Source organism: Caloenas nicobarica, chromosome 2 (assembly GCF_036013445.1).
Source record: "Caloenas nicobarica isolate bCalNic1 chromosome 2, bCalNic1.hap1, whole genome shotgun sequence".
NCBI classification, from domain to species: domain Eukaryota; kingdom Metazoa; phylum Chordata; class Aves; order Columbiformes; family Columbidae; genus Caloenas; species Caloenas nicobarica.
This window is the reverse complement of record NC_088246.1, coordinates 24,552,805-24,580,061: the sequence shown is the minus strand read 5'-3', so window position 1 is coordinate 24,580,061 and position 27,257 is coordinate 24,552,805. Positions and strand designations below refer to the sequence as shown.

Here is a 27,257-nt window from a genome sequence, read left to right as displayed (position 1 = left end):
TGTTAAATTGCTACAGTAGAGGATTATTAATAACAAAATGAAATGCAAAACTTTGTAAAAATAGCTCTGAGGAAAAAAAATAATTTCCAGGGCCATTCTAGGAAGCATGATCAATTTTAGTTTGCTGATTTACAATAGCATTCAAGCAAGTCTAGCCGTAGGCTGTATTATTTATGATAGACCATACAGAATCTTCTACAGACCCTCATGCCATCTCTGGTGCCCTTAAAAAAAAAAAAAAAAAAAAAAAAAAAAAGGTGTCACCTGAGACAGTGTCTTGTAAAAGATGCCTACTGAGGACTGCTGTGGAAATCTGGACCCAGAGAACAGACTTGCCCGGGCTGGGAAAGCTGGGAGAAGAGCTGGGAATTCCTTTGGGAATGGGGTTGCCCATGAAACAAAGGCAGTTATGACACATAGAAAGGGTCTTAGAAGAAAACGACAGTTTTCTAGGGACAAAAATTGTCAAAGGCAACATTTTTTCCCAAGAAACAGTAGCTTGCTTAGCTGACTTCAGCGTCAAACTCAAAAGCTGCAGGGTTTTTTGTACTTCAGTATGCATACACAAGCAGCTCAGAGGCATATTTCATCAAATTATGTTGTTTTCATGTTATCTGTCTAGTAAGACCTTTTTGAGTTCTTTCCCTATATTTTAAACCCAAAATTCTGTGTGATGTGTTTGAATCTTACTGTGAGTACTGAAATCTAGTTCAAGCAAATTCTTTTCTGCCCAGTGTTCAAGATCTCGTACAGGAGCTCTAAACAGATTAGTGCCAAGAGCCTGAGAGAATTACAGCTCCCAGATGACGTTCTCAAGTGAGGCACAGGCATCAGCAGCCAAGATTAGTGGTTCTCAAGGTTCTCATAACTCCTTGGCTCATTAAGGTGCAGCCACATGGTGTCTAACAGTGCACATGCAAACTAACTGGAACCGATGTCCCATAATGAACGATGAACTCTGTAACCCAGTGCCAGCTGACAAAAGAACTGCTGAAAGCCCCACCGGCACCTCCGTATTTGCAAAACCACCACACCAGAAGCCTCCCATGTTGTGGCTGCCACTGTGCCACCGAGCTCACAGAGCCAGTCATGAGGCTGAGCCTCCCAGTCACTTGCAAAGGAAACGTTCTCAGCTCTGCAGTTGTAGAGGAAAAAGGAATCCTAGAACTTCTTAGGACTAGCTTACAATAAAAGTAAATGGCAATTATAAATAACTGTCAAGCTTTCAGAAGGTGGCAGAAGGGTTACTTTGGGTTTTTTTGGAGTTGTTTTGTTTAAAGCAGGAGTCCTATAAAATTAGGGAGTTAAAAATGCAATATACCCAACATTTTAAGCCTGTTAAAGTCTTTCATATTCTAATATTTACTGTTTTCCACAAAATTAATCAAAATAAACTGCATCTCTATGAGAAGGCTTTATTAAAAATACATACCTTGTGTTGCACATAAAAAGAATCACTGTAATTAAACACAACTTAAGAAGTTGGACAGGAATTGCTTGAAAAAAAATACAGATTCCTGTAACCTCAGAGCACCCAACCAACCTTTAACTGCATGAGCCACAAATTAAAATCTCCCTGTGTTGAAGACCCAGAGCACCATCCCACACACAGCGAAGTGCCGAGGCAGGAGCGGCTGGTCAGAGGCAGAGGTTGCAACCACTCCACAGTGGCTGCACCTCGGCAGATACACGCAGGACGCACATGATCTTCTCCCTAAATCCAGAGAGACCTGTTCCCTCCCCAGCCCTGCCGCTAGGCACGACGGTGACCTTAGCAAGAGAAACATGCTGGAGCAGCACTCGGCCCAAGCGTCACGGGTTGGCCACCTCTTCTGTAGAGGAGGAGAAATACAGCGCAGCACTTCCAGTTAATTTCACTTAGGATCCAGCAGAAACTCACATTAACAGCACTGTTGAAAGAAACCCAGCCGTGCTTTGGTGATGCAATATGACACAGTCTTTTTGATAAAGATGATCTTAATTGAAACCTACACTGGCATCCACTAACCTTTGGATCCCCATTTTTCATAACTCAGATCCATTTCAGACTTTTGAAAATACACAATTTTAAAAGCAACAAGTTATCACATTAGGCAGCAGCAAATACTGATTGAAAGTCTAGTGCATAAAAATCAAAGTCAGGATACAAAAGAGCTGTCGGAGACATCTGCTATTTAAAGTATACAGAACAAAACACTGGCTGCATTTACTCTCTGTAGAAAACATCAGTTTGCCAGGCTGCCTTTCTTGCTCTGGAGATATTGAAGATGCAACTCCTTTTAAAGTCATTGAGAGATGTATTCATCGCCCCTTCAATATTATCAAAATGCTTTGTAAATACAGGCTCAAAAAGCATACCAGACACTGACTGTAAACTAACATTTACTGGCCAACTCATAACTTAAGCAAGGCACAAAGAAACGAAGACACTGGGAGTGATGGGGAAGCAAGCTGACGTGAAATAACAAACCAGCAGTCCCTTTGCTTTGACCTGACAAAGCATCTGAGGACATGGGCAGCTGAAACAGCAACTGTGTCTAAGGTTGGACAACCAGAGTAACTGTAAAGCAATGCTCAACTTTTAAGAAAAAAAAGCGGGCTTGCTTGTAATTATTCATGTTCTAATCCCATACAAGTCATTATTTGATTAAAACAAAAGAGATACTTCATCTAACATCATACCTTGTAAACCGAAAAGGGTATTAAGTTCATGTAACTTTGGAGATTCATCTCCTTAAGTATTCTTTATCATCTACAGCGTTCATTCCTTAGACTGCAATTTAATCAAGCACTCCACCTGAAAGGCCTGTCATTTTACTGACTATACTGGGAATGTATGACAGAGATCAGCTTCCTCACTCAGTTCACTGAAGTCCAAGGCCTACCAGTAAAGACAAAATGATGCCTCTTACAATCTGTGTGATAACAGTATATTAACAGAACAAGATTTGCCCAGCACAGCATTTGTTCTATTTCTAATGCATGGAGAAGGAAACAAACTGATTTTCAGGACCTCAGATGAATTTGTAGAACTGGAATTAAAGAACTCTATTTGATTTTTTTTTAGCAAAGCAATTTTGTTCTGGGATTAACGAAATACAAAGCTCCAGAATGCCACCAATCAAAATTAACTTTCCTTACTGGAATGACATCCTGAACACAAGATCTCAATTTGCCAAAAATCTGAGCAAATCAAATACTTGCCTTAATTATAACACTGTTCCAACTCCCTGTCATTAAACTTCCAAGTAATTTCAAAGACCACAATGAAAAGCTTTGATCCTCAGGGCTCAGCTGCTCTGCATTTTAGAAGGAAAAAAATGATTCAAAGACATCCCAGCTTGGGAATTTATAATCCCTCCTCATCCTTGTAAAGCTACAAGGTGAAGCTCACAAATCACTCAAAACTTTACCTTACAGGAAATAGGAATGGAAAACTTTTTCCAGTTGTGGGGTGGCAGCATAAGAAATAACTGGATTTTAAAATGGCTCAACTTAAAAGGTGTTGAAGAACAAGGCTGAAAAGTTTAAGTCTTAATCAGTAATTAAATAAGCCACAGCAAGAAAAGTCCAACAACCATAAAGATCAACTCTGAAAAATACACAAGCTCACTGTTACTTGTATATACATTTTAAAAAAGTATCTAGATTTAAAAATCTCTCCCCAGGGTTATAATCCCCTTCCTAGAGAGATGTTCTAGCTTGTGTACAGTGTTCCAGAAGAATCTTTCATAGCCTTCAGAATTCATGGTTTTCTTAATCCATTTTGCAGTGAGTAACATTTCTCTCCAGAACTGAGTAACACTTAAAGCCTACTTTAAAATCCATCTTTAAGATGGCCTTCAAATACAATATTCAAGCTGCTAAACAGAATTTTAAAATACAAGTAGGTTTTGTTTTAATGAATAAAAAAGATCTAGTGAATTTGCTAACTTATTAAAAAAGGCTAGAAACAAAATCCACTAAAAAGTTTCTAGCCTCCAGTAATTCAGAAAGTGCTACTACAGTACAGAAGAACGTTATTAGTTAAATCAGTTTTCTCTTCTGATAGCTACTTTGAAAATAAAAGGTAATTTGACACTAATTCTATTACACAAGTTTGTAAGTGGGTAGCTTTTTGTGTGTGCAGTGGAAAACAAAGACCAGTGCTACAGAACTGAATTAGTCTGCAAAATACCCTTTTCAGACATCACATCTTAAAATGTGTGTCTAGATGAACAAGAAACTCAGTGAACCTCCTGCACCCAGTTCCACTGTCTGCATTTGTGTAACACGAGTGCAAAGGTCAACCTGTGTAGCTCCTACAACACGATCAGAATCTAATAGCAGCTTATCAAATAGCAACCCGCTTTGATTTCACTAAGCAGAGGATGAACAGATATTATTGTTAGTGCACTGTCCCAGCATTAGCAGCAAGTTTGTCTGTAGTGAGCTCAGAGTTAAAAAAGAAAAAATAAGTTGGTCAGGAAGTAACACATGAGAACAGCAATGGACTTGCTGAACTCAGGTCTCCATTGCTTTGCACCTTTGGAAACTTGACCTTACAAAGGATTATGCTCAGTGCAAGGCAGTGGAGAGAATCAAGCCTGCGATTTTCACGGTTTGAATAAGCACAAGAACTTGGCTTCCAAGACTGCATCTTAAGATGCATGTGTCACAACAGGAATGTCGATTTCTATGCCAGAGTGGCGAGAGCGTGCAGAATACGGCTGAGAGGCATAGCTGTGCATGCTGGGGACGTGGGAATAGAGGGGCTGCCAAAAAGGGGAAGGGAGGCTTTTACATGCGCAGTACCACAGAAACAGGAGAACCGAAGTGAAAAACAGACCGCCAGCACTAGCAATGGCAATAAATACGGAGATGTCAAAGCTAAAGACAGGCTCGTATTTTCTGTTAAGATAATTGTTATAAAAAATGACCCAGATGGATGGGGTGAGACAAATGGCACAGGCAAGCAGGAACAAGAGACCCGCCACGAGATGGCAGCCGGCACTGTTTACAAGGCATTTGGCCAATTTGACGTTTGGCACGGTGGATACAAAGGCTGTGTTACACATGCCAATCAGGCAGAGAAACAGAGCTGAGGCAGCGGTGAACATACTCAGTGGAAGGGCAAACTGAAGAACACGCAAATCCAGTTGATCGACAGCAGTGTACCACTGTGGGTCATATATCACACAGTCTCTGCTCCCATCAAAGCGAGCACACTTAATCCAGAGTCCAGTGTAAACGGTCACGTTCCTCTCATTCTTGTTGTACGTGTACAGTCTCATTTGCCTCCAGTTTGGGAGCAGAACTGCTGCGAGGAGTCCAGCTATGGAGGCTGTTCCGCTCAGGAAGGCCAGTACTGTTGCTGCATGTACATCCCGGCAGCCCATTCTTGCCCAAGGAAATTGTTTCCTGCAACTAAGAAGAAAAATTATGAATTTAAAAATCAGTAGGTGCAAGTATACAGACACAGGACTGACTCCACTTGACTTGTGCGGGTTGATAAACTTGTGGGGTAGCTGGTAGGCAATAACTCTGGCACCTTCTGTGCTTTACACACTTATGTGGAGGTAACACTTCCAAGTTCACGCTTTAATGGAACCTCAGATTATTTCACAGATTGTTATCATCACTCAGCTGACAGACTGCTAAATGCACTGTGTTCAAGGTCAAAAAGGAGCATTTTAACATGTGATCCTACACAGCCTTTCACCTTGTGTCACTGCATGGACTTCAACAGAGTCTGGGTGGAGAAGGTGAATCTCCAAGTGCGCATGATGTAAGAAGTTCACCTACCCCTCAACTGGCAGCTCCTTCTCTTTAGCCAATACATAATATGAGAGCACGTGTTGAGTCCTACCACATTGCTGCATGAGTACAAGGGAATTGCTTAAAACCACCATCACTAGACTGGACAAGGAACATGTATCCAGGCAGTTATATACATCTTCTATAGGCCAAATTGTTGATGAGAGCTGCAACCTAGCAGAGAAGGCTCTGTCAAGTAATTTACTAGTATTTTTTTCAAAAACAATTAACAGTTCTTCCACACTACTTCTGCCTTTCAAAACCAGCTGTCCAAGCACATGAACAATTCCAGAAAGCAGATGGCTTTTCAGCTTTCATATTTTCCTCTTCAGATGAAGCATTAAAGAATACTGCTTCCTGTTCAATGTAACCACTGGCTGTGTACCTAGTGTAGCTTCTTGCCTGCAGAGATCCAGGGAAACAGCCCCAATGATGGGCCTTCAAAAAAAAAAAATTTAAAAAAAGACTCAATTTGAGTAATCCCATCTCTGGGTGCTCAAGATATTTAAAGAGGCCTAATACGTAATAGTCACTGGGTGGTGGGCAAGAAGTTATGTGAGGTTCACCCATATTCTCTAATATAAGAGGACAGAAAACCAAAAATGGCGTATTTTCTTTTCTTCTACATTATCAAGATACTTTAAAGAGGCCTAATACATAATAGTCACTGAGCATCCACCCCAGCATGTACTTGAAGCAGGACACTACAAATTATAGTACCTAAAAATGAGCAAAAACTTTGACAATTCTGAGAGCCATTAAGTCATAAACTCCTACTTAAATTTTCTCCAAATCATTATTCTGCATTGTGCTGATTTGTCTAAAGTCACAAAACAACTCCTTAGGTACCAGAAGTTCTACCTAATGTATATACAAATAACTGAATCTCAGAAAGGTTACAGACATGGTTGCAGCCAAAGAGAAAAATCAGATCTGATCCCTTATTATCTTTCTATACCTGTAAACATCAAATGCCAAGGGAATTTTTCAGATAAGGAATTTCCATGTATACTGGAAGCAGACTACAAGCATTATAAAGCTACACAGCTAGTCAGTATTTTATTGATTTATAGACAAATAAAGCCAAATTTGTTTTGTGAGAAAGCATTTTTATTTACTTTTTATACCATCTAACCCTGAAGGACTGCAATTGTATGTGGGTAGCATTTAACTGCTCATCATGCTCTTTTAAAGAAGCATTGCTGAAAAGAAATAATAACCACCATAATTCTGCTAAAAATACACCTTATTCATCTAAAAGATGGCATTGTATTTTTGCTAAGAATAACTGAGTGTGGGCAAGCTGCTGTTCTCATGGCAGTAACCTTTTCAGATAGCGGGTCATTAACAGGATACCTCCAGGTAGGGGGGACCTAAGACTTATTTCCATCATAATTGATTTAATATTATGCTTAACCTCATCTTCAGTAAGGTCAACACAACCAACTTTCAAGGAAACAGAACTATGACAAATGAGCTTGAGGGGTAAATCTAATATAGCATCAAATTTTGTTCTCCTTAAGTTTGATAGTTCTGCTCTTCCATAAATGGCTTGTCTTTGCCTGGATAAAACTTGCATGCAGGCAGGGCAGACTCTGAGAGAGTAGCTGCAATAAGAACAAGCATGACTCTTTTCAGAAACCATTGTTTCTGCAAATTCATTTGCAATAGTAGACAATGAAAATTTGGGCAGAGTTAACTCATGGTGGGCAAGAAGTTATGTAAGGTTCACCCATATTCTCTAATATAAGAGGACAGAAGAACAAAAATGGGGTATTTTCTTCTACATTATCAAAATATAATTATGGCAAGTACTACACAGCCAGGATTCAGGGCACCATGCAAAAATTTGTATTTTTCTATTACCTCTTCTGCATCAGTTACAAGGACAGAAGACTTTAATCTCTAGTTGATGCTATGGTTGTCAGGTGTGTTCAGGCCACCCTGCATACCTTGATTTTGCTGGCCATTCCTGGAAGATGCGCCAAGGGTAGGGTTTTTTATCACTGTTGATTTTTTTAGGTTGTTTAATTGGTTTGGAGTTGTTTTGGGGTTTTTTTGGTGGTTGTTGTTATTTGGTTTTTGGAGGTGTTTTGTGTTCGTTTTCTTCCCCGTTTTTAAAATTAAAAAGAAAAACAAAACCAAAACCAAAATGAGTCCTCAGTGCTCCTCTTAGAGTAGGAAGGGAAAGACATTGAAAACAGCTCATTTTCCCATTAGGGAGTACCAAGGAAAATTGAATCAGTAGGTAAGTTATCCATGATCCTGCCCATCAGGCAAAAGTCATCCCATCTTGCAAATACTGCTAGCTTTATAGTTCTAATTATAGCTTCAGTTACAAATCACTGATGAAGAAAGTAACAAAACAGATGTTGTCTTAATTAAGATGGATCCAGTGTACTCACCGGTGGTGTGTTCAAATCGAGAGAAACTTTAGCAACTTTTAGTAGCAGGAAAAAAGTGTTACTGGATCTAGGAAACAGAACAAGGTAAGAGTCAACATCACATTTGTTTCATGCAATTCCAGGAACAGTGTTTACATTGTAATTCAGAAATGAGGAATGTCAGATATGTTTCCATCAGGCCTTTCTATAACTTTCTCTTATTTAAAAAAACAAAATTCAAACTACTTTTTTTCTTCCCCCAGAGCATGTTCTCTGTCTACTCATCTCTATCTTCACGCAACATGTAAGAAGGGTGCAAAAAACTCCCTTTCTTATGGGTGCTCCAAGATACAGAGATGTTCACATCCTGAATTTTATGTTTCTAGCAAAAAAATCCATATAAAGTCACATAGAATTATTATTTCAGATGTTAGGTTTCAGGCTGCACTTGAATAGCAGGGAGGAAGGGGTGCCATAATTTTTTTAATGTCAGAGAACAAAACACTGACTCCGAACTGTTTATGAACTTGTGATTCTCTATTCCTTCCTGGCTTCTACACAAAGGTTTGAAGGAAAAGGGAGAAAGGCAGGAAGTACTGCTGATGCCTTTTGAATGGCTGTCCAGCTTCTCCAGAGGAAGAGAAAGTATCCTCTCGTGGATTCTCTTTACAGTCACATCTGGGATCCATACCACAGAGTCCAAGAGCAGCTCTGCAGGTCATACTAGGAAAATCACTTTTTTACTGGACAGTGTCAGGCCTACAAACATGTCATCGTGTGACTCTAAGAGCTATAATCTAAAGGTGAGTTTGCTGTACTAACATGTTTGAGGACATAAGAGTTTATTTGAAATGACCTACATCAAATCCTGCATCATAACATTTACATCTGTGTAGTCTCCTGGGGTGCAACATCAATGAAATTCTTTTATCAAACCATCTAGGCGAGAGAGACCTGACAGAACACACTCATACAACCCAAATTTTTCACTAAATGCGAAAGTGCATTTTGAAGTCTGTAGTCCTCCAATATGAATGCTATTGCATATAAAACACAGAAATGCAGACACAGTCAAATGAAGCATCCCGCTAGATTTCTACTGCTATGTTAATCAACCAAAGCTGCTCTGAGTAAATGAGGCAGTTTGGGCAAACTAACTATGTGTGGTTGCAGAGGTCACCATCAACACATTCAATTGCATTTAGAGGAGAAGTAGAAACTTTTTTTGAGTTTGAATCTAAAAAAAAAAAAAAAAGTATTACTGCACAGCTCAGAGCAGCTGCTTTTATATTCACTAACATTCCTGAGCAATTTTCAAGCTTTCTGTGCATTTACCAGCAACTGAAGCCAAGATAAACATACAGATTTCCATCTGCAGGTTCACACCCCTAAATACCAGCCAGAGCTCAGTAACAACTATAATTAAGTAGAAAATTACTATTGGCAAACAAACCTGTCAGAAAGGGAGCTGTGTCCAGCCCAAGAGTCACTCCCATCAAATGTTGAAAACCTGTGGCCACCAGTTGTTGTAATAAACAGATGCAGGGCAGGTATGCAATATTTGACAGTATCCAACTCAGAAAATCCTCAATTTTTGCAGACGTTGAGGTTTTTTTTCTCTTTCTTTAGCTGTTTAGTCAATCTGACTTTATTTTGCTGTCTCTAGCGGTATCGAACAACTAGGGACCTCAGCCACTTCTGCACTGTCCAAGGGAAGAAAGCACATTTTGGCCAGCGTAGGTGAAACCTTCTCTTGTCTTAGATTCTAGACTTAAGATTCTAGACTCTTACACCCCAAGCATTTTACAGCTCTAATACTCAAGGCTTATATCTGATCCACAGAAGTTACCAGTCCTAATAACACTTCAGGGACAGATTTTACCACAGCTCCTATTTTGAAGATCCACATCACTGTAATGAGAGATTCTTACTAAAGCTGGTAAATCATTAACTGCCTATAAACTAAAAAAAATGAAGCAAATTTAAAAAAGGTATTTACTAGAGACACAGCTCAGTGATGAGCAAAGCCAGTTCCATTCCCTTGCATGGCCTTGAGAAGATTGTAGCCTGGGAAGCACCCCTGTTCTCCAGAGCCCTGCAGGAGGGAGGTCACAACCAACACAACTTATCAACAAATGCATTCTCAAACTATCCACAACAGTATTACCAGTTTAAAAAAAGTATTAAGACTTGTAGAGAACTGACCACCAGCAAAAGGAGACCAACACCTGTTCTAAGATAACTGGAAGTAACTGATACAGAATCAGTGCCACCAAGTCAATTTTTTTGTTATTAAAAAAAAAAAAAATCAATCACACAGTTTCAATTCTACAAAACTCCTATTAAAATCTAAGTCCAGACGTAAAGGATTAGAATTAACATTTCTAGCAAATACACTAGGAGCTTCCCAGAAAAACTTGCAGCACGGGTAATTCTATTTTACCGACCGATTTGGAAAAAACCAGATGACGCACGGCCGAGGCCGAAGCGGAGAACGCACAAAACCACACACACACACAAACACATAAACACACTCACACACACAAACACACGCCCCCGCTCCCCCCGAGGTGCCCGGCAGCTGCCGTGCGGGTCCCCGCCACCCGCCGATATCCACGGGCGGGGAGCGAACTCCCAGCCCAAGCGCACCAGACCGGCCGCGCTGCGGCGCCAGACCTGCCCGGGGAGAACCGGGAAGGGCCGCAGAAACCACCCCCACCCCGCCCCGGCCAAACGGCGACTGGCGGCAGCGCACCCGGCCGGCAGCCCCTCAGCAGCGCCAGGCGGCCGCGGGGCAGCTCCCGCCGGAGCCGCACCCACTCCCACACCAGCCGCCCGCTCTCACCGCTCGCTGTCCCGTCAGAGCGCGGGGGCGCGCAGAACAGGCCCCATGGCCGCCGCCCGCTCCTTCCGGGCCGCGGGAGGCGCTGGGGGTTGTGGGACGGCAGCCCCGCGCCGCCGCACTGTCAGCGGCGAGACCCCGCCCGCACTACAACTCCCAGCATGCCCCGCGAGCGGAGCTCCGGGCGTGGGTGAGCGCCGGGGCGGGGCCGCGGGTGGCGGCCGGCACGCGCGGCTGTGTCCGCCTTTACGGGCCGCGCTCCGCACGCAGCCGCGCGGCGGGAAAAAACGGTGCTTGATAACGCATTCCTCAGATACCCCCTGTACGGTGAGAGGCGCCGGCACCGTTACTCCCACCAGCACTTCACAGCATCACAGAATGTCAGGGATTGGAAGGGACCTCGAAAGATCATCCAGTCCAATCCCCCTGCCAGGGCAGGAACACCTGTTCCTGGTTAGGTGAGGTTACACAGGAAGGCGTCCAGGCCGGTTTGAATGTCTCCAGAGGAGACTCCACAGCCTCCCTGGGCAGCCTGTTCCAGTGTTCCGTCACCCTCACTGAGAAGAAGTTTCTTCTCATATTTAGGTTGAACCTCCTGTGTTCCAGTTTGTACCCACTGCCCCTTGTCTTACCATTGGTTGTCAGCGAGAAGAGCCTGGCTCCATCCTCCTGACACTCACCCTTTACATATTTGTAAACATTGATGAGGTCACCCCTCAGTCTCCTCTTCTCCAAGCTAAAGAGCCCCAGCTCCCTCAGCCTTTCCTCATAAGGGAGATGCTCCACTCCCTTCATCATCTTCGTGGCTCTGCGCTGGACTCTCTCCAGCAGTTCCCTGTCCTTCTTGAACTGAGGGGCCCAGAACTGGACACAATATTCCAGATGAGGTCTCACCAGGGCAGAGTAGAGGGGAAGGAGAACCTCTCTCGACCTACTAACCACCCCCCTTCTAATCCACCCCAGGATGCCATTGGCCTTCCTGGCCACAAGGGCACAGTGCTGGCTCATGGTCATCCTGCTGTCCACCAGGACCCCCAGGTCCCTTTCCCCTACACTGCTCTCTAACAGGTCATTCCCCAACTTATACTGGAACCTGGGGTTGTTCCTACCCAGATGCAAGACTCTACAGTTGCCCTTGTTATATTTCATTAAATTTTTCCCTGCCCAACTCTCCAGCCCATCTAGGTCTCTCTGGATGGCAGCACAGCCTTCTGGTGTGTCAGCCACTCCTCCCAGTTTGGTGTCATCCGCAAACTTGCTGACAGTGCACTCTATTCCCTCATCCAAGTCGTTGATGAGTATATCGAACTGGTGTTTGGTCTTACCAATGCTGTTCACTGGGAAAGCATCAGGTATCAGCCTGGGGGTGGTAGGTGGCGAGTGCTTGCTTTTGCCTTTTTTTTTTTCCTCCTCCTCTTTCCCTCATCTATTAAACCTGAACCCACAAGTTACCTTGCATTTTCTCATTGTATTCTCCCCATCCTGGGGCATGAGCAGCTGTGTGGGCACTTTGCTGCCAGCCTGGGTCAACTCCACCAGAAGTGCAAAGGGAACTAGTCCTGCAAACTACAGCTCTTGACTGGCTCCATGTTGCACTTAATCATTATCCATTCAGCACTGAGGCTCGTAGAACACTTCATACACAACTGAAATAAAGCCAAGCTGGCTCCTGTTTCAAACTTTTTTGCCCCTCATTTATGTGTGAGATTAAGAGTGGTGTTCAAGAAGTCCAGCAAAAAAATGTCATTTTTGACTACGTAATAAATAGCACATCAAAAATTGCTGACAGCCCATATTTAGCTTTCACGAAACCATGTTACTCCCAAACACAATAAAAATACAGAAAAAATCAGAATGAGAACCAATACTAATGATAAAAGAACTGCATTATGAGAAATCATACCTTTCTTCCCAGTGACTGCTTTAACAAAATTTAGAGAAGCAGGGCTGGACAAGTATACTTACAAAACAAAACCAGACCAAGTTGAGAAGCCTTTGTTGTACTCAGTCTTATTTTGCTTTGCAATCAATTTAATAGTTTAGAAGTAGAAAACACCCTGTACAAGAAAGGACTTACATTTTTTTTTAATTAAAATATGTGTGCCTGCTTGCAATACAAAAACTGGAACACTAACTATTCCCAAAAATGTATAGCTCTGTTGAAAAGCAGTCATGATTTTCTTCACCAAAAAGTAACGTATACCCACAACTCCGGAAGAGGGGAATCCCAAATTAAGTCTGGGAATTTGGAATCAGGATTTATATGACCAAGGGAACTACAGTACGCACCAGCAGGTGTGAAAAAAACACCCCAACATTACACACCTGCCTTGCTTTTTCGTGCTCCTACAAGTCACTTCCTTGTGGCCATTTATTTGTGTTTTCCTTTAAATCTTTAAAAATAACTAAACCCTCACAATCCGATGCCTGTCAAAGTAGCAAAACTGGTTCACCTTAGAAGCACTAGACCCTGGAAAACCGCTCCATCAGAAATCTCCCTCAGTATTTCCGATGCCTGTGGAAGAAGATGCAGAGTGGCTGAACTTGCTCCTTTGCTACCTGTGCAGGTTATATTCTTTCCACTCATCTGGTAAAAAAATACTCCAGGGATGACCAGTTGTTAAGCTGTGCTTTGAGCTGCACATACTTCGGTCTTTGCTCTGTTGAGTCAGTAGCCAACATAAATAAAAAAACCTGTTCTTTTCTCCACTGTGCTACCCAAGTGCCAAAAGAAACTGAGACAACAGAGGGAGCGGAGAACTGGTCAGTGTTGGTGAAGAAAAATCGAATGGAAGGTCTGTATACCAATGGGTTCATGTGCATGCTAAAAATTTTGAAACATGTTGGATCCAGCCAAGAACACTATCTTCTGTTCATTTGTTGTTCTTCTGAAGTCTGTAAAAGCAGTAGTTTCTTTTTCCGATATTCTTCATTCTCCTGCTCTGCTTCCTCATCTATGGATTTTCTTATATACGCTTTTAGTTCCTCAATTCCTTCTCCCGTGTATGTAGATATAGGAATTATATCTTTGAATTCAAGTATATTTGCAGGACTCATTTCTTCCTGTAGTAAGTGTAGGAAGTCTGAAAATCATACTGAAAGAGTCAGTACAATCCCCAAATACTGTATCACTACAAAGCCCATAGAATCCCATTAAATTTAGAAAATAGACTTTAGTAAATTACAGTAATAAACATAACTGCAATTAATATAGAAGTATTATTTGCTTAATTAATTTTAAAAATAGCTAAAGTCTCAGAAGACAAGCACTAACATAGCAGTTATACCATATTTACACTCTCATGAGAAGATTCTATACCCTTCCTTTAAGATGATTACAAAGAAATCTCAAGTTGTAGGATATGGGAGATGGATGTTTTAACCCTTCATGGTTCTCATACACTCCGGGAAATAGAAAGACATTCACCCCAATGTAATAGCAAAATTGAAGTAAACCTACATGGGCCTGTCCAGAATTTTCATGTGTTTTGGCCAAAGTCACATGATAAATTGCATATACATCAGTGTCTGTAAAGGTACCTTCAGTGGAGGTTACTGTTATCCCAGATACCTAAACTGGAAACATACTCTCCCATATCACGGTTTGGAAGGATCTTCTAGCATATTTCTATTTTATTAAAATATTTACCCAACAATAAAGCCAGCAGTACAAATGCACATAAACGAAGCTCCAAATGCAGCAAGTGGTTTTAAAATATATGTTCGAATAATAAATTTAATACCTCACTTCAGTTTCATCCAACTCCTTTTCAATGCAGAGTTACCACAATGAAATCTTATTACTGTTTTTGGCAAAGGCAATTGTTGAAAGTTAATTTACCTTCAGGATTCTGTAGCTGTTTCATAAGTTCATTCAAGTTATCCTTTGCACAGGGTAAATCCATTTTATTAATGGCAAGAAGTGCAGGTTTTGTTAGAAGCTCCTCTTTGTATAGCTCCAATTCCTTAAATGACAAGTATATTTGTCTTAATAAGTATACATAGTTTAACGAGCACTACTTCAATTTTACATCTCCTCTCTTGTTTCTTTAATTGCCTAAAGTCTTTCATGCCTAGGCAGCTGTGAGATTGACTCAGGTGCTCAAGGCTAATGTATTAAAGCAGTCCAACACAAGAAAATGATGTTCAGTGATTCGGTGATTTTTTGCTCAAACAGATATTTCAGGTAAACTGGCTGGCCAATTCTGAAACTGCTTCCTTCAAAAAGAAAGACAGATTTGTTTTTGTTTTTCTGATATCCACAAACACAAAATCAATTTCAGAAAAAGCTCAGATCTATGAAACATTTAAGAAAATTCTTTGGACAGTTTTCTGATTCTTAAGCATTTTAATGGTTAATATCAAGAAATAAAAACACAACCATGAATAAGCTAAAAATAAACAGCAATATCTGAAATCCAGAAGATACATTGTCTTAAGCCATATAACTAGAGAGAAAACAGCTGATAAACTTGACATTACATAAAATCTATTATTTTAATCAGAAGCAATGGTAAGAGATGGTAACACTGAATGTCTGCAAAGCTGAGGCCTGATGTCTCATCTCCATTAGTCCATGCAGTAAGGGCATGAAGGCAGGCATTTAACTATACCCATGTATTTCTCCTTCCTAAAATACTACCAGATTGGGGAATTCAAAACGATGTGGCTTTTCACGTTTACTTGGCTCTAAGACACATGCCATATGCTGCCGAGATTAATGAAGGAGCAGTTAGGCCCAACATAGAAGAGAGGAGCTTCACCTGGACACTTAAAAATAACTTCATCATTTTAGGGAATCCTAAGCTTGTTAACTAGCCTTATGTTATAAATCCAGAAGACACGCTAACATTTGAAAGTTCTTGATCAAAACTCAGCCTCTTTCTTGGCTCCACATGCAACTACAACTGTCAATGAGGAAGATGAGAACTTACCTTTGTTAGAAGCAATATAGTTTCAAAGGCTGTTCTGAACCGAGTCTTAGTAGACAGCTGAAACCCAGAAATATCAACCTGAAAAAGTTACACAAGAACAAGCTTTGTGGTATTAAATTATGTTACGGTATCAAGGTACTCTCCATCAACTACTTTGCAGTAAAATTCCCACACACATGCCCTCATTCCTGGGCAAATAACAGAAGGCAACTATTAATATACAATGAAGTAATACCGTAGACATTGGAAACACAAACTGTTTGATTCTGATACAGTATTTCTTAAAGGCCTGATTTTTAAACCTCTCTTTTAAGGGCATCTTACAGGAAAAAAAAAAAAAGAAAAAAGGAAAAAAATTCACCTCATGCTTTAGTTATGCTTGCAAAACTTCACTGCTCTAAATTAATTGGCAAGTTTTAATGATAAATTCTATTTAAGGATTTATCATCAGTTGTTTGAGCATTCCATTCTAAAACACTATTACAGCTACATTTATCATAAAACATGCAAATTACAAATGATTTCCTAAATTCCAACTACACTGCAATTAACACGCATTTTATTTACTGCACTGCCTTTGACTTCAGTAAGCTGTAAATTTTATTTAACTTACAACTAAGAGAAGCTGTTTGGTTCTTTCTACATGTTTGAGAAATTTGTGGCCCATCCCTTTGTTTGCATGTGCACCTTCGATCAGTCCTGGGAGATCAGCTACTGAAATCTAGGAAAATAAAAGTTTCAAACAAACTTATTTCCACCAAGCAAAAATGGTGATTTTAAACTATCGACACATTATCATTTTATATTAAAAAAAAGCACCCAGACAGAGGAATGTTGGGAACATCCATTTTAAGACACTCCTTTTACAACTATGTGTATTCCTTGGAATTGCATGGGGGGATCAGTCCTCCAGCAGTATGCATTTGCTGTTTCAATACATTTAGAATCTATCAGCAGAAGGAGATTTAAACAAAATGCTACTATTACACAGACATTGTGCCGCCCATGTTCCCCTGTCTATTTATTTATAGCTGTCTGCAAAGCAGAAAATAGAGAATAATAATACCTCAGCAGAGAACTTGCAAAATTTGCCTATTACCTCAGAATAAAATAGACTCTGAAAGGCAAGAAATTAGGCCATCACATTTATACAGAATTCAAATTGTCACTGGAAAAGAAAATGAAGTCTGTTCCTTGTGGCTACAGAGGATCATTATTCCAAATGCAAAAACCCACTTAATATTGTTCTCCTGAGCATAAGAATCTCCAAGAATTTGTCTTCTGCTCTTCAACTGAAATGAGATTTTGATTAATACCTCAGTTTCCAACCAGAGCCCAGCAAAGTCTGCCACAATGGACAAGAATCTTGCCATTTTTCTCTGCTGGTTGAGAGAGTTGTACACTGCTGTAAAGGAGAGCTGAGACAGATCAAAAAAGAGCAGAATACTAAAAGCCCCAAGTATCTACTCAGTAACTCACAGAAAGCTAAGACAGATAGTGAAACGAAGAAGAGCAAAAGTAGGGTCTTCAAATCTATCAAATACCCATTTAGACAGCAACTGGATTCAATTAAATAATGCCCGAAGCCAGCACACGATAAAATTTCCAGTGTACTACCTATTGCAGAAGGAGACTTTCTGCTATGAGTTACACTCCCACTCACGTGTCACACTAACTTTTAACCATTAGCATCTCCTAAATATTTGAAGCCTTGCTCCAGAATTTTCCTTCTACAGAGACATGAGATAGAGCTAGATAAACCACAGACTTGTAACTAGAAACAGGGAGAGAATAACTGGAGTGTTAGAAAAGAAACATCCACATCCTGGTGTGATGTGTTAGGGTGCTGTAGTGCCAGCATCACCACCTTTTTCCCCAAGATTAGTTCTCTTTCAAAAAATACTTTTTTATGTAGCTCATGAACAAACTCGTATTTTCTCAAAATGGCACTTGGTTCAGATATTCTGGTAGAAAATGTAAGTGCGTCCTTATGCTGGTTTCCATGATCTGGTACTAAGACCTGAATCCAGACGCATACTCAGATCCTCTACTTTTGTATCTTTTCCAAGTAGTAATGACAGAAAGCACCAGGTAACTTGCACGTACTTTTCTTCTTTAGAATATACTAAATATAAATAAACAAATTACTACCTATTTCCTTAAAATGTCAACATTCTGCAGGTTAAAAGATTTAATGAGCCATTCCCCCTTTGGTGATACAGGACAGTCACCTCAATTATGGCTCTTAATTGCTTACATTGTTTTGTTTTTCAGCAGTTGCAATACTGAGAGCTGAAGTACTTCCTCTCACTCACAACTGTTCCCTGTGATCAGAATCACTAGTTCCCTTGATTTTAAAAAAGATTTGTTCCTACATAGCACCCAACACTGTAATATAAAAACCATGAACTGCAAGGAACAGCCAAAAATAAGGGTCATATGACACAAAACAGACTGAAGGAAGCCAGGAGTGCGCATAGTTCTCCTGCTGGAGAAAGATACACCAGGAAGAGCAAGAAAGGTCTTGATTCATGGCTGCTGGCTTTTTTTTTTTTTTTGGCTATAGATAATCCTGTTATTTGCAGCACAGCTTTCTGGGATAAGTTACCATAAACTAGCAGATAAAACGATTATAAAAAGATTTCCCTTAGATGTGTGCATCCCTACAGGGAACTTGACAAACTACACTTGTTTCCTTTAATACACAGTTTTGTTAAAGGTTGTTAAATTAAGGTTTCAAGCAGCAGCTATCAAATCCCTCTACGATTATTGCTTCTGAAAGTGAAAAGAAGATTTTCTGTCTGTTCACACCTGAAAGATGCTTTTCTGGTTAACTCATCTGAAACCCTTTTATGCATTTGCCTTTTATCTTGGAAGTGATGAGTCCAGTACTGCATGTATCATACACTTCACAAACAAAATAAAAGCACATCAAAGAAGATCTAAGCTTGAGGAATCAAAATGTTTGCTGTAACCTTACAGGAACTCAGGGTCCAAAAATCTATTATGAAGACTCTCATTTAATGTTGGTTTCCCCCCCAGTGGATATTGTAGAAAGGATTCCAGGCACTACACAATTACCTGACAACTTTGTCTGAAGAAGCTGGGTGGAATCGGATTCACAAAAATTCAGGTGGTAGGGCAGCATCTCCACCAGTCCTCCACAGCTACAGCCTACCACAAAGGGAACTGGACCCAGGTTCCTCACCTCTCAGGGCACTATCCTGGCTGTTCAGGCAGTCCCTATCACTTCGTACTATTTTACTTTTTATTAAAAACAAACAACACAAAACGCAAGAACCAAACTACGAAAGGAAATTTGAGCAGCCAACTTGGAAAGCCAGAACAGTAAGTTACGATAACTGGATTATATTCACTAAATTCCCTGTCATTCATTACTGCAGATCTGGATCTATTGGACAAATTTGCCCCTGTATAAAATCCATTCTGAAAACTACTCATTTCAGACCTCTCTGTATAGCCAACTTGCAGAAAATTTGCCTCTTTGACATAAAAATAATAGATTAGTCTCCAAAACAATGATCTTTTTAAAAGTCCTAAACTTAATAGGAGTATACTAGGACACAGCAATCTCAATTCCACACAGGAGCTTGCACCTCTAAGATTATAAAGTAGGATTAGAACCAGAGAACAAAGACAATGGAAAATGAGAAGCCATTTATTCGAGTGACTTGAAATCAGCTCAATGTCATATTACTGCATTTGGCTATAAAGCTCTCATTAGTTTATAAAAATAGTTCTGTCTCCACAACTTTCATTAAGTCCATGTAACTGCATTTGATATACATACATTATAGATACACATATGAAAAAACATACAAATTTCCTTCTTCTTTCTGAAATTACGTTAAGCAATATAACTAACCATTATATACAACTTCAACAAACAACCAGAATGAACTTTCATACCAACCTGCTTGTAATCTGCATACATGATCTTTCCTAGTTCAGGCTGTATCGTTGTAACTATAACAAAGAAAAAAAATGAGGAGGGGAAGAAAACAAAACTGGTTTTAACATTATTTTAAAATATGTTAATGTTACCAAACACTCAAATGTTGCAGGACTTTCCACTTCATATTTAAGTTAAACAAATGTCCAGTAGCAGAAAAAAATAATGCAAATGGGATGTTAAGAATTACTGGAAAATGAATAAAGAAAAAACCAAGAAAGAACGAAATTAGAACACTCGAAAAACAACAGTTCACCAAATCTTGGTACTGTGTGCATTTCTGTTCCCATCATCCCCAAAAGAGAATAGAGGAGACAGAGAAGTCTCAGACACAAAAAGGCTTATCCAGACTATGGAAAAAGGCTGTAGATAATCAGGAGCATTGCAAAGTCAGCAGGAATTACTAGTACTTGTACTCTTGCATGCATTTTAATTAAAGCATGATCAGATGGCTAATGCTAATTTACTGAAAGAAAACTAATAAAAATGGCATTTTTCAGGGGACAGGTTCAAAACTAGAATCTTACTCTGTTGCAAGAACAGGTGGTAGCCATTTCCAAAGCATAAAGATGTTCATGCAAAGAAACTTGATGGTGCATATTCAGTAGACTGAGGATATTGCACACATGGAGAGTCTCAGATGGGCTCAAATGGGCTGAAACTAAATTAAATACTAAATAGACCCTGCAGGTTAAAGCACTATGAGGGTGTACACATGAAAAACTGAGGTGGTTAAAGGAATTGGACATTGAAACAGTACAGAATCACAGAATCACAGAATGTCAGGGATTGGAAGGGAACTCGAAAGATCATCTAGTCCAATCCCCCTGCCAGAGCAGGAACACCCAGATGAGGTTACACAGGAAGGCGTCCAAGCGGATTTTGAATGTCTCCAGAGAAGAAGACTCCACAACCCCCCCAGGAAGCCTGTTCCAGTGTTACGTCACCCTCACTGAGAAGAAGTTTAAGTGGAACCTCTTGTGTTCCAGCTTGAACCCATTACCCCTCGTCTTACTGTTGGTTGTCACTGAGAAGAGCCTGGCTCCATCCTCATGACACTCACCCTTTACATATTTATAAACATTAATGAGGTCACCCCTCAGTCTTCTCTTCTCCAAGCTAAAGAGACCCAGCTCCCTCAGCCTTTCCCCATAAGGGAGATGCTCCACTCCCTTAATCATCTTCGTGGCTCTGCGCTGGACTCTCTCCAGCAGTTCCCTGTCCTTCTTGAACTGAGGGGCCCAGAACGGGACATGAGTTCTTATAATTAAAATTATGTATAACATATTTAGCAGGCAACACGTTTATCTCCTGTTCTTTATTATAAACCCGTAAACAATGTCAAAGAAAAGACTTCTTGCTCTCATGAAATATTACTGTTCTAAAAATAAGAGTATGAACTTACATGCATAATTTGCAATCTCGGGTTTGGCATGAGAAATCTTGCTTAACAAGGATGATTTTCCTGCATTTGGAAACCTAGAAGGAAAGTTGGATTTTATATGAATAAACACAGGTTATTCCTGTATATTTTATTACCAAATTACACTACATTACTTTAGTCAAACTCAGTGCTACCATCTAATTTCTGCAGACTCATCTACTCAGACTTTGACATTAAAAAACCAAAAACGAACCCAACAACAACCAAAAAAACAACCAACACAAACAAACAAGCAAAAACAAAAAAAAAAACCCTCAAAGTCATTATGATTAATCAAACTGGAATAATTTTTCTAAATCCAACAATGCTTCCCAAGGATGCATGGAGGAGAGGTATGTAAATACACTTGTAATAGATTTAAGGGAAATCTTTCAAAGTCACTTGGACAGAAATAGAGCATAAGCATCCAGGTCTACTTGAATTCAGTCTTCACATGCTAGAGTTGATCTTGTAAATTGCATTTACATTCTAAACACCTGCCATGCAAATACATCTAACAGTCAGACTTACAGTCTTTTGGTATACAAATCATGGTTAATGTAACATTCTACGATCTCAGTACCAATTATACCTATGCTATAGTTTAGTTGATATAGCGCAGCATATGTAAACACTCTATGTACAGATATATATATGTGAGGGGAAGAACGAAAGAGAGACATTGTGTATATAGACACACATGCACACAGTTTGTGTATGTTTTTAAGGTAACGAAGTTGTATGATGGATCCTGAAATTAGGACTAATCTGCTTTGTTACCAAGTAAACCAAAAAGAATACCAGTGAAGCCCTAGGAGCTGGTCTGTGCAGACTTGACTGTTGTAAGCTTTTCCCTTTCCAGGGGATAGCTATACCTGCACACTGCAACAAAAAGTTCCTTAAGGGATTTGGTAGTTTTTACAAAAAGCTTCTTCACAGAATACATCCACCCATTGAAATGGAAACCTAATTTAAAACTGAAACTATAAAACATGCTTATTTTAAAGATTAATCTGAGCTGTAAAAGACACAATAGCCTTGATCCATGTTGAACTTTAAGCTAATGCTGACATCAGAGGAGAGGCTATAGACCTTATTCATAGCACCTGCTCCATATGGAAGACCACACTAGTCTAGTGTTCCAGTCAAATTCACAGACAGTTGTTCAGCACAATGTTTCAGTGCAACAGTGACCAAAGAAAACTGTGCCTACTGATACCAAAAAGTCGGCAAAAAGACTCCTTAACACTGTTTTGAAAGCGTTAAAAAGCAGGCACTTTTACTGCAGTGCGCTGGATGCTTGGAGGATAGTTCCTCTAATCAAGCGTATGCATGACTTGCACTTATTGGTATTTATTACACATACCAATTGCATATTCATTTGTTTCTACTGCTTAGTTCATGCATTAAACATAAACATAATCACATCCTTTGCCAGAAGTCCGTCTTTGGTATTCAAGGGTCTTCATCGGGGGCCTCTAGTGGCTCCCAGTGGTCTTTGCAGCCTGGTGCACCCCCAGCGTTGGCTTCTTGACCTAATTTCTTGATCACGCATGTTGTCATTTTGTGCTACTACACAGCTAAAGTCACGTAGCTCTTTCTTCATTTAGTGGAATATTGTGCTTTGCCAGCTTGTAAACCAAGGACATCCCGCTTCGCCTCATGTCCAGTCTCTATAGAGCTATTGTTTCTCTATTAGGTTTCTGTTATATTAGGCCTAATCTTGTCATATTAGGCCTAGGGGTTTCTAAAAGACTTTCGTTCCTCTTATCACTATGGGCAACTGAACACTGGTTCCAAGATACAAAGGCAGGTGCTACACAGAAAACCATATACTCGAATACGTGCAGAATCACGACAAGACTAGTATTACACTGAGGGGCTTTATAAAGGGATTGTCTACAGGGCTTGCTTGAAAAATAAAGAGACATAATGACTCTTGTTAAAAACAGGAAAACCATTGAAGGTAGTTTTAATGCACTCTGATGTTGAAAGGTGCCTTAAAGACATTCCAGAAGGTTACTCTGGTCAGCTCCTCACATGAATATTTTGTTTCCACTGAGGTACAATATGCTTTGAAGTTTAAATTGCAACCTACACTACACATTACAACCTGTACCCAAACCTGATGGGCCTTTCTCAAGTCTATCTGTTTTTTACCTGATCTAATAGCAAACCACTTGCAAATCTACTGAAGCAAAAATAACAAATACAAAGAGATCAAAGAACAACCACAAACTATCAGAGGCTGATTCATACTCTTAACAAGAAAATAATATGCTCCTCTAATTAATGATGATTTTTTAAAAATTCATTTTAAAGGGAAAGCCTCAGCCAAAATGCAAGATTAAAGCAACAATGGTGTCATAAAACTCCTATATTTTCACACAGTCTAAAACAAGAAAAAGATTCTCTATCATGTAATTAATGAAGACTACTTGAAAATTACATAACTTTAGATAAATCTGATACTAACACAACTATTTTTAACAAGCAAAAAAGAAAACAATGCTATCTTCAAGTTTCCATTCTTTATGATAGATAACAATCATACTGTTTCTACCTCGAACCCCTTGTCATTTTACACTTCCTGTGTTTTTTATTTATAAGGACCACAGGGCAGGAGAGAGGTAGCAGATGCTGAGCAGACCAAGACTTTTACAACTATAGTTTGTTGAAAGCTTTCTCCAAATAAAGATATATCTATCTGCATTGTCATAAAGCAGCAACATCAGAAAGCATCACAGCAAAAGAAATACAAGTCCTACTGTTCCAGTTTGTAATTTATTACTTCCTTGCAACGTTCCAAGCTGTTTATTTGGGAGAGTGGGCTAAGTAGCCTTTGAAACTCTCTTTACAACTACTACTGAAAGGGTCTACTTGTGCCAGCACCATAAAGTCAAAGATGCAATATGGATAGCGTCCTTGGCTCTGTTATGCACCTTCTGCTTACTTCATAAATAGTAGCTAATAGTATTCGATAATCACTGCAATTGCTAAATTCAATTATATGAATAATTATATACTACCCTGATTCATGAAACCCTTCACCCACAAAAGCATAACCAATACTTTCAAAACTTTAAAATTATTTTAATAGGTTTAAACTCTGATTTGCAAACTGCAAGTAATTTAAGTGGCAATGCAAATCTACAGTAATGCTCATCCTCCAAACTCTCAAATTTCTTTGAAATCTAATTTGAAAATGACTACTTTGTTTTCTAATGTCAGTTCTCAAACTACAGTACTTACCCAACTAAGCCAACATCTGCTATAAGTTTCAAATCGAGACGAACAATTCGGCTCTGACCTTTGCAAGGCAAGAAGTTTGTGGCCAAAGAGCCTCCAAGACCTCCGCGAGCTGCTAAGAATCTCTCTCCTGCTGCATTAAGTTCTCCTGAAAATAAATTCACTAGTAAAAAAAAGCACAATCCCCTGCAGTAGTTCAGTTGTGAGTTTCCACTTAAATCTATCTTCAAATAAGAGATAATTTTCCATATGCTTTCTTGGAAGACCTGTGCACTCAGGGTCATGGTATTTTTGTTTCTTTGGAAACAAATGAGAGCAAACACACTCCAGTATTCCCCTCTGTCACATAGTCAGTCACTTCAAGAAAAGTGCTAAGTACAGGCAGGCAAAGTATGGCCAAGATGGTAGATCTGAAGCCTCCAATACTTTAATTAAAGAATGCAGGGAAAAAACTGCATTGATAGAGATATGGCTATAGCAAATTCTTCAGATGTTATATTTTTTTCATGAAGATACAGGTTATAGTATCTCCCTTAGGGTTAGAATGTTAGAATAATTTAAAAAAATAAAAATGCAACATTTGAATATATAGTTTAAGGACACCTTTAGACACTGACATGCCTACATCATAAACAGTTCTTACCATATATCCAATTTTGTTAAACATTCAAATTGGAATAATTTGTGAATTTAGTGTGAACTCTGAACAGTATAAAAAGAAAAAATTCTGAGAAACTGCAAAGGAACCATTGAGAGCTGTTCCAAGGGCAGTGTATTGAAGATCTTCCTGGTTACTACCAAGTACCACTCTTTAAAAAAAGAGTGAAAAATGGATAAGTATTTTAGATAACCTGAAATGCTGACACTCAGCAAGGACCTTTACCTTTTAAGCAATGTCATAATTCAGTGAAGTTACAGGGACACTTACCTGAATTTATGGACACATAATTATGTATGGTCACTAATGATTCTGTGGAGGATCAGTATGGCTTCCAGCCTCCAACAGTAGTTTCTGCTGCGTATAGTGATACGAACTACTACTAATCTCTGGAAGGGGTCCTTGCTTTTCCAAAAATTTCTACGGTGTATTTTTTGTCAACTCTTTGTCCAAACAAAGGAAAACACACACGTCTTTTGTGACATGAGTAACCTCCAAATATCATAGTGTTAGAAGTGCGCTAGATGGTATCAATAAATATGACAGTATCTACTAGATACATTAAAACAAAACGGAAGTTCTTACCGATTTGCTTGCCATCATCACGAAGAACTGAAATTCCCAGAGGCACATGAACTTCGCAATCCCTTCCTTTTTCACCTTTTAGTGCTTTAACACTGGGAGAAATTACGCCAGGCTTAGTCATTTAAGCTGACGTTTTGCTTCTGGAAGAGGTTCGTAAGAACTTTCATCAAACAGACCCTTACCTGCTGTTGGCTCCCGTTCCAGCGACGAATCGTTTCTGGGGATACCTGTCCCTTATGCTCTTCAAGGTAGTTCTTTCTCGGGCGACGAACCAGACATCACCACCTCTGCCTCCTTCCCCGCCTAGCCGAGGATAACCCATTCCACCAGTTCCTCCTCTCACATAGAGCCGTAAATCGTCTATAAAGTTGCCATACTAACAAAACAACAAGTTTCGTATCAGTATTATGTTCTGTTTGTATTTCATTTCGTTAGCCACTACAAACAACATGGCTAAAACTGCTCAGATCGAGCTTTTCTCTGATGGCAACAATGAACGATCAGAAAACAGTCATGTAACCCTCCGAGATGTTTTTTTTTAACAAATATTCGACGTTTCCTCCCCGGCAGCGATACCTCAGGCCCGCCCGGCCCGCCGAGCCCCAGGCAGCGGGACGGGCCGCGGCTCTGCCCCGGCGCCCACGGACACGCGTGCGGCGCCTCAGGGCGCCCCGCCCGGCACGGCCGGGCTCCTGCCTCCGACTGCAGGCGGGGCAGCGCGGGGGGCTCGGCGGGCCGCGGGTCAGCCCGGGGGATGGGGGAGACCCGCCAGCCCGCCCCAGAGAGGCCGCAGCAGCTGGACCGCAGCCCCGCCAGCCCTTCCCGCCGCCGCAGCCCCGCTCGGGAGCACCGACCTTCCGCAGCGCCGCCCCGCCGCCCCGCACCATGCTGGCAGCCGGGAGCCGCGGCCCGCGCCCGGCCTGCGGCGGCGCGACGGGAGGGGCGGGAGCAGCGGGCCTTGAGGCGCGGGGGGCGGGCCCGGGGCCCAGGGGCTGTGTGGGGAAGATGGCGCAAGGGGGCGGGCGGCGTCAGCGCCCAGGCCGCAGGGGTCTGGCTGCCGGCCGGGGCAGCGCGGCCCGCCTCCCGTCATGCCATGGCAGCCGCGCCGGGCGACGCGGGACCGGGTTCCGCGCAAGTGCGCATGTGCGGCCCTTCCCGCCCGCGCGGGGCCGGGGCGCAGCCGGGCCGGGCTGGTGGCCCCGGACCCGCCGGCCCGGCAGGGGTCGGGCCTGGCCAGCTGCTCGTCGCTGCAGCCTTTCCCGTCCCGCGAAGCGTCCCAAACCGAGAGGCGCTGGGGCGTCTTGGGCAGGGACGCCAGAGGGGAGAGCAAGGCCCCGGCTGCGGGAGGGTTCGGGCGAGATCCGCGGTCTCCGGCAGCCCGCGCTGCCCGGGGGCTGCGTGGCGGTCGGACAC

General features: G+C 41.1%; 2 protein-coding genes across 3 annotated transcripts; both read right to left on the bottom strand.

Annotated features, from left to right (window-relative positions):
* Positions 1–1,401: 1,401 nt before the first annotated feature.
* CLDN12 (claudin 12) lies at positions 1,402–11,115 on the bottom strand. 2 transcript variants are annotated; one of them, XM_065628456.1, is made up of 4 exons: positions 11,026–11,115; positions 9,634–9,878; positions 8,202–8,268; positions 1,402–5,406 (listed from the first exon to the last, which is right to left on the bottom strand). In XM_065628456.1, the coding sequence occupies exon 4, from the start codon at positions 5,376–5,378 to the stop codon at positions 4,641–4,643; it is 738 nt and encodes a 245-aa protein (XP_065484528.1). In that variant the 5' UTR covers positions 5,379–5,406; positions 8,202–8,268; positions 9,634–9,878; positions 11,026–11,115; the 3' UTR covers positions 1,402–4,640. The 2 variants fall into 2 exon arrangements, with proteins under 2 accessions (XP_065484528.1, XP_065484527.1); XM_065628455.1 differs by lacking the exon at positions 9,634–9,878.
* A 1,673-nt stretch (positions 11,116–12,788) lies between these two features.
* Positions 12,789–26,770, bottom strand: GTPBP10 (GTP binding protein 10). Its single transcript, XM_065629019.1, has 10 exons — positions 26,699–26,770; positions 26,027–26,220; positions 25,845–25,936; positions 24,605–24,749; positions 21,335–21,408; positions 19,891–19,943; positions 16,570–16,677; positions 15,957–16,034; positions 14,864–14,987; positions 12,789–14,105 (listed from the first exon to the last, which is right to left on the bottom strand). Exons 1-10 carry the CDS (start codon positions 26,729–26,731, stop codon positions 13,885–13,887), a joined length of 1,122 nt encoding a protein of 373 aa, XP_065485091.1. The 5' UTR covers positions 26,732–26,770; the 3' UTR covers positions 12,789–13,884.
* Positions 26,771–27,257: the final 487 nt, after the last annotated feature.

Excerpts from the sequence above, each read along its gene's own strand:
- CLDN12 (XM_065628456.1), bottom strand. The coding sequence starts at position 5,378 with ATGGGCTGCCGGGATGTACATGCAGCAACAGTACTGGCCTTCCTGAGC.
- GTPBP10 (XM_065629019.1), bottom strand. The coding sequence starts at position 26,731 with ATGGTGCGGGGCGGCGGGGCGGCGCTGCGGAAG. Across the intron at positions 26,221-26,698 it reads GCGGGGCGGCGCTGCGGAAG|TATGGCAACTTTATAGACGA; the intron begins GTCGGTGCTCCC and ends TTGTTTTGTTAG. Across the intron at positions 16,035-16,569 it reads CCAAACAGCTTCTCTTAGTT|GTTGATATTTCTGGGTTTCA; the intron begins GTAAGTTAAATA and ends TAACTTTTTCAG.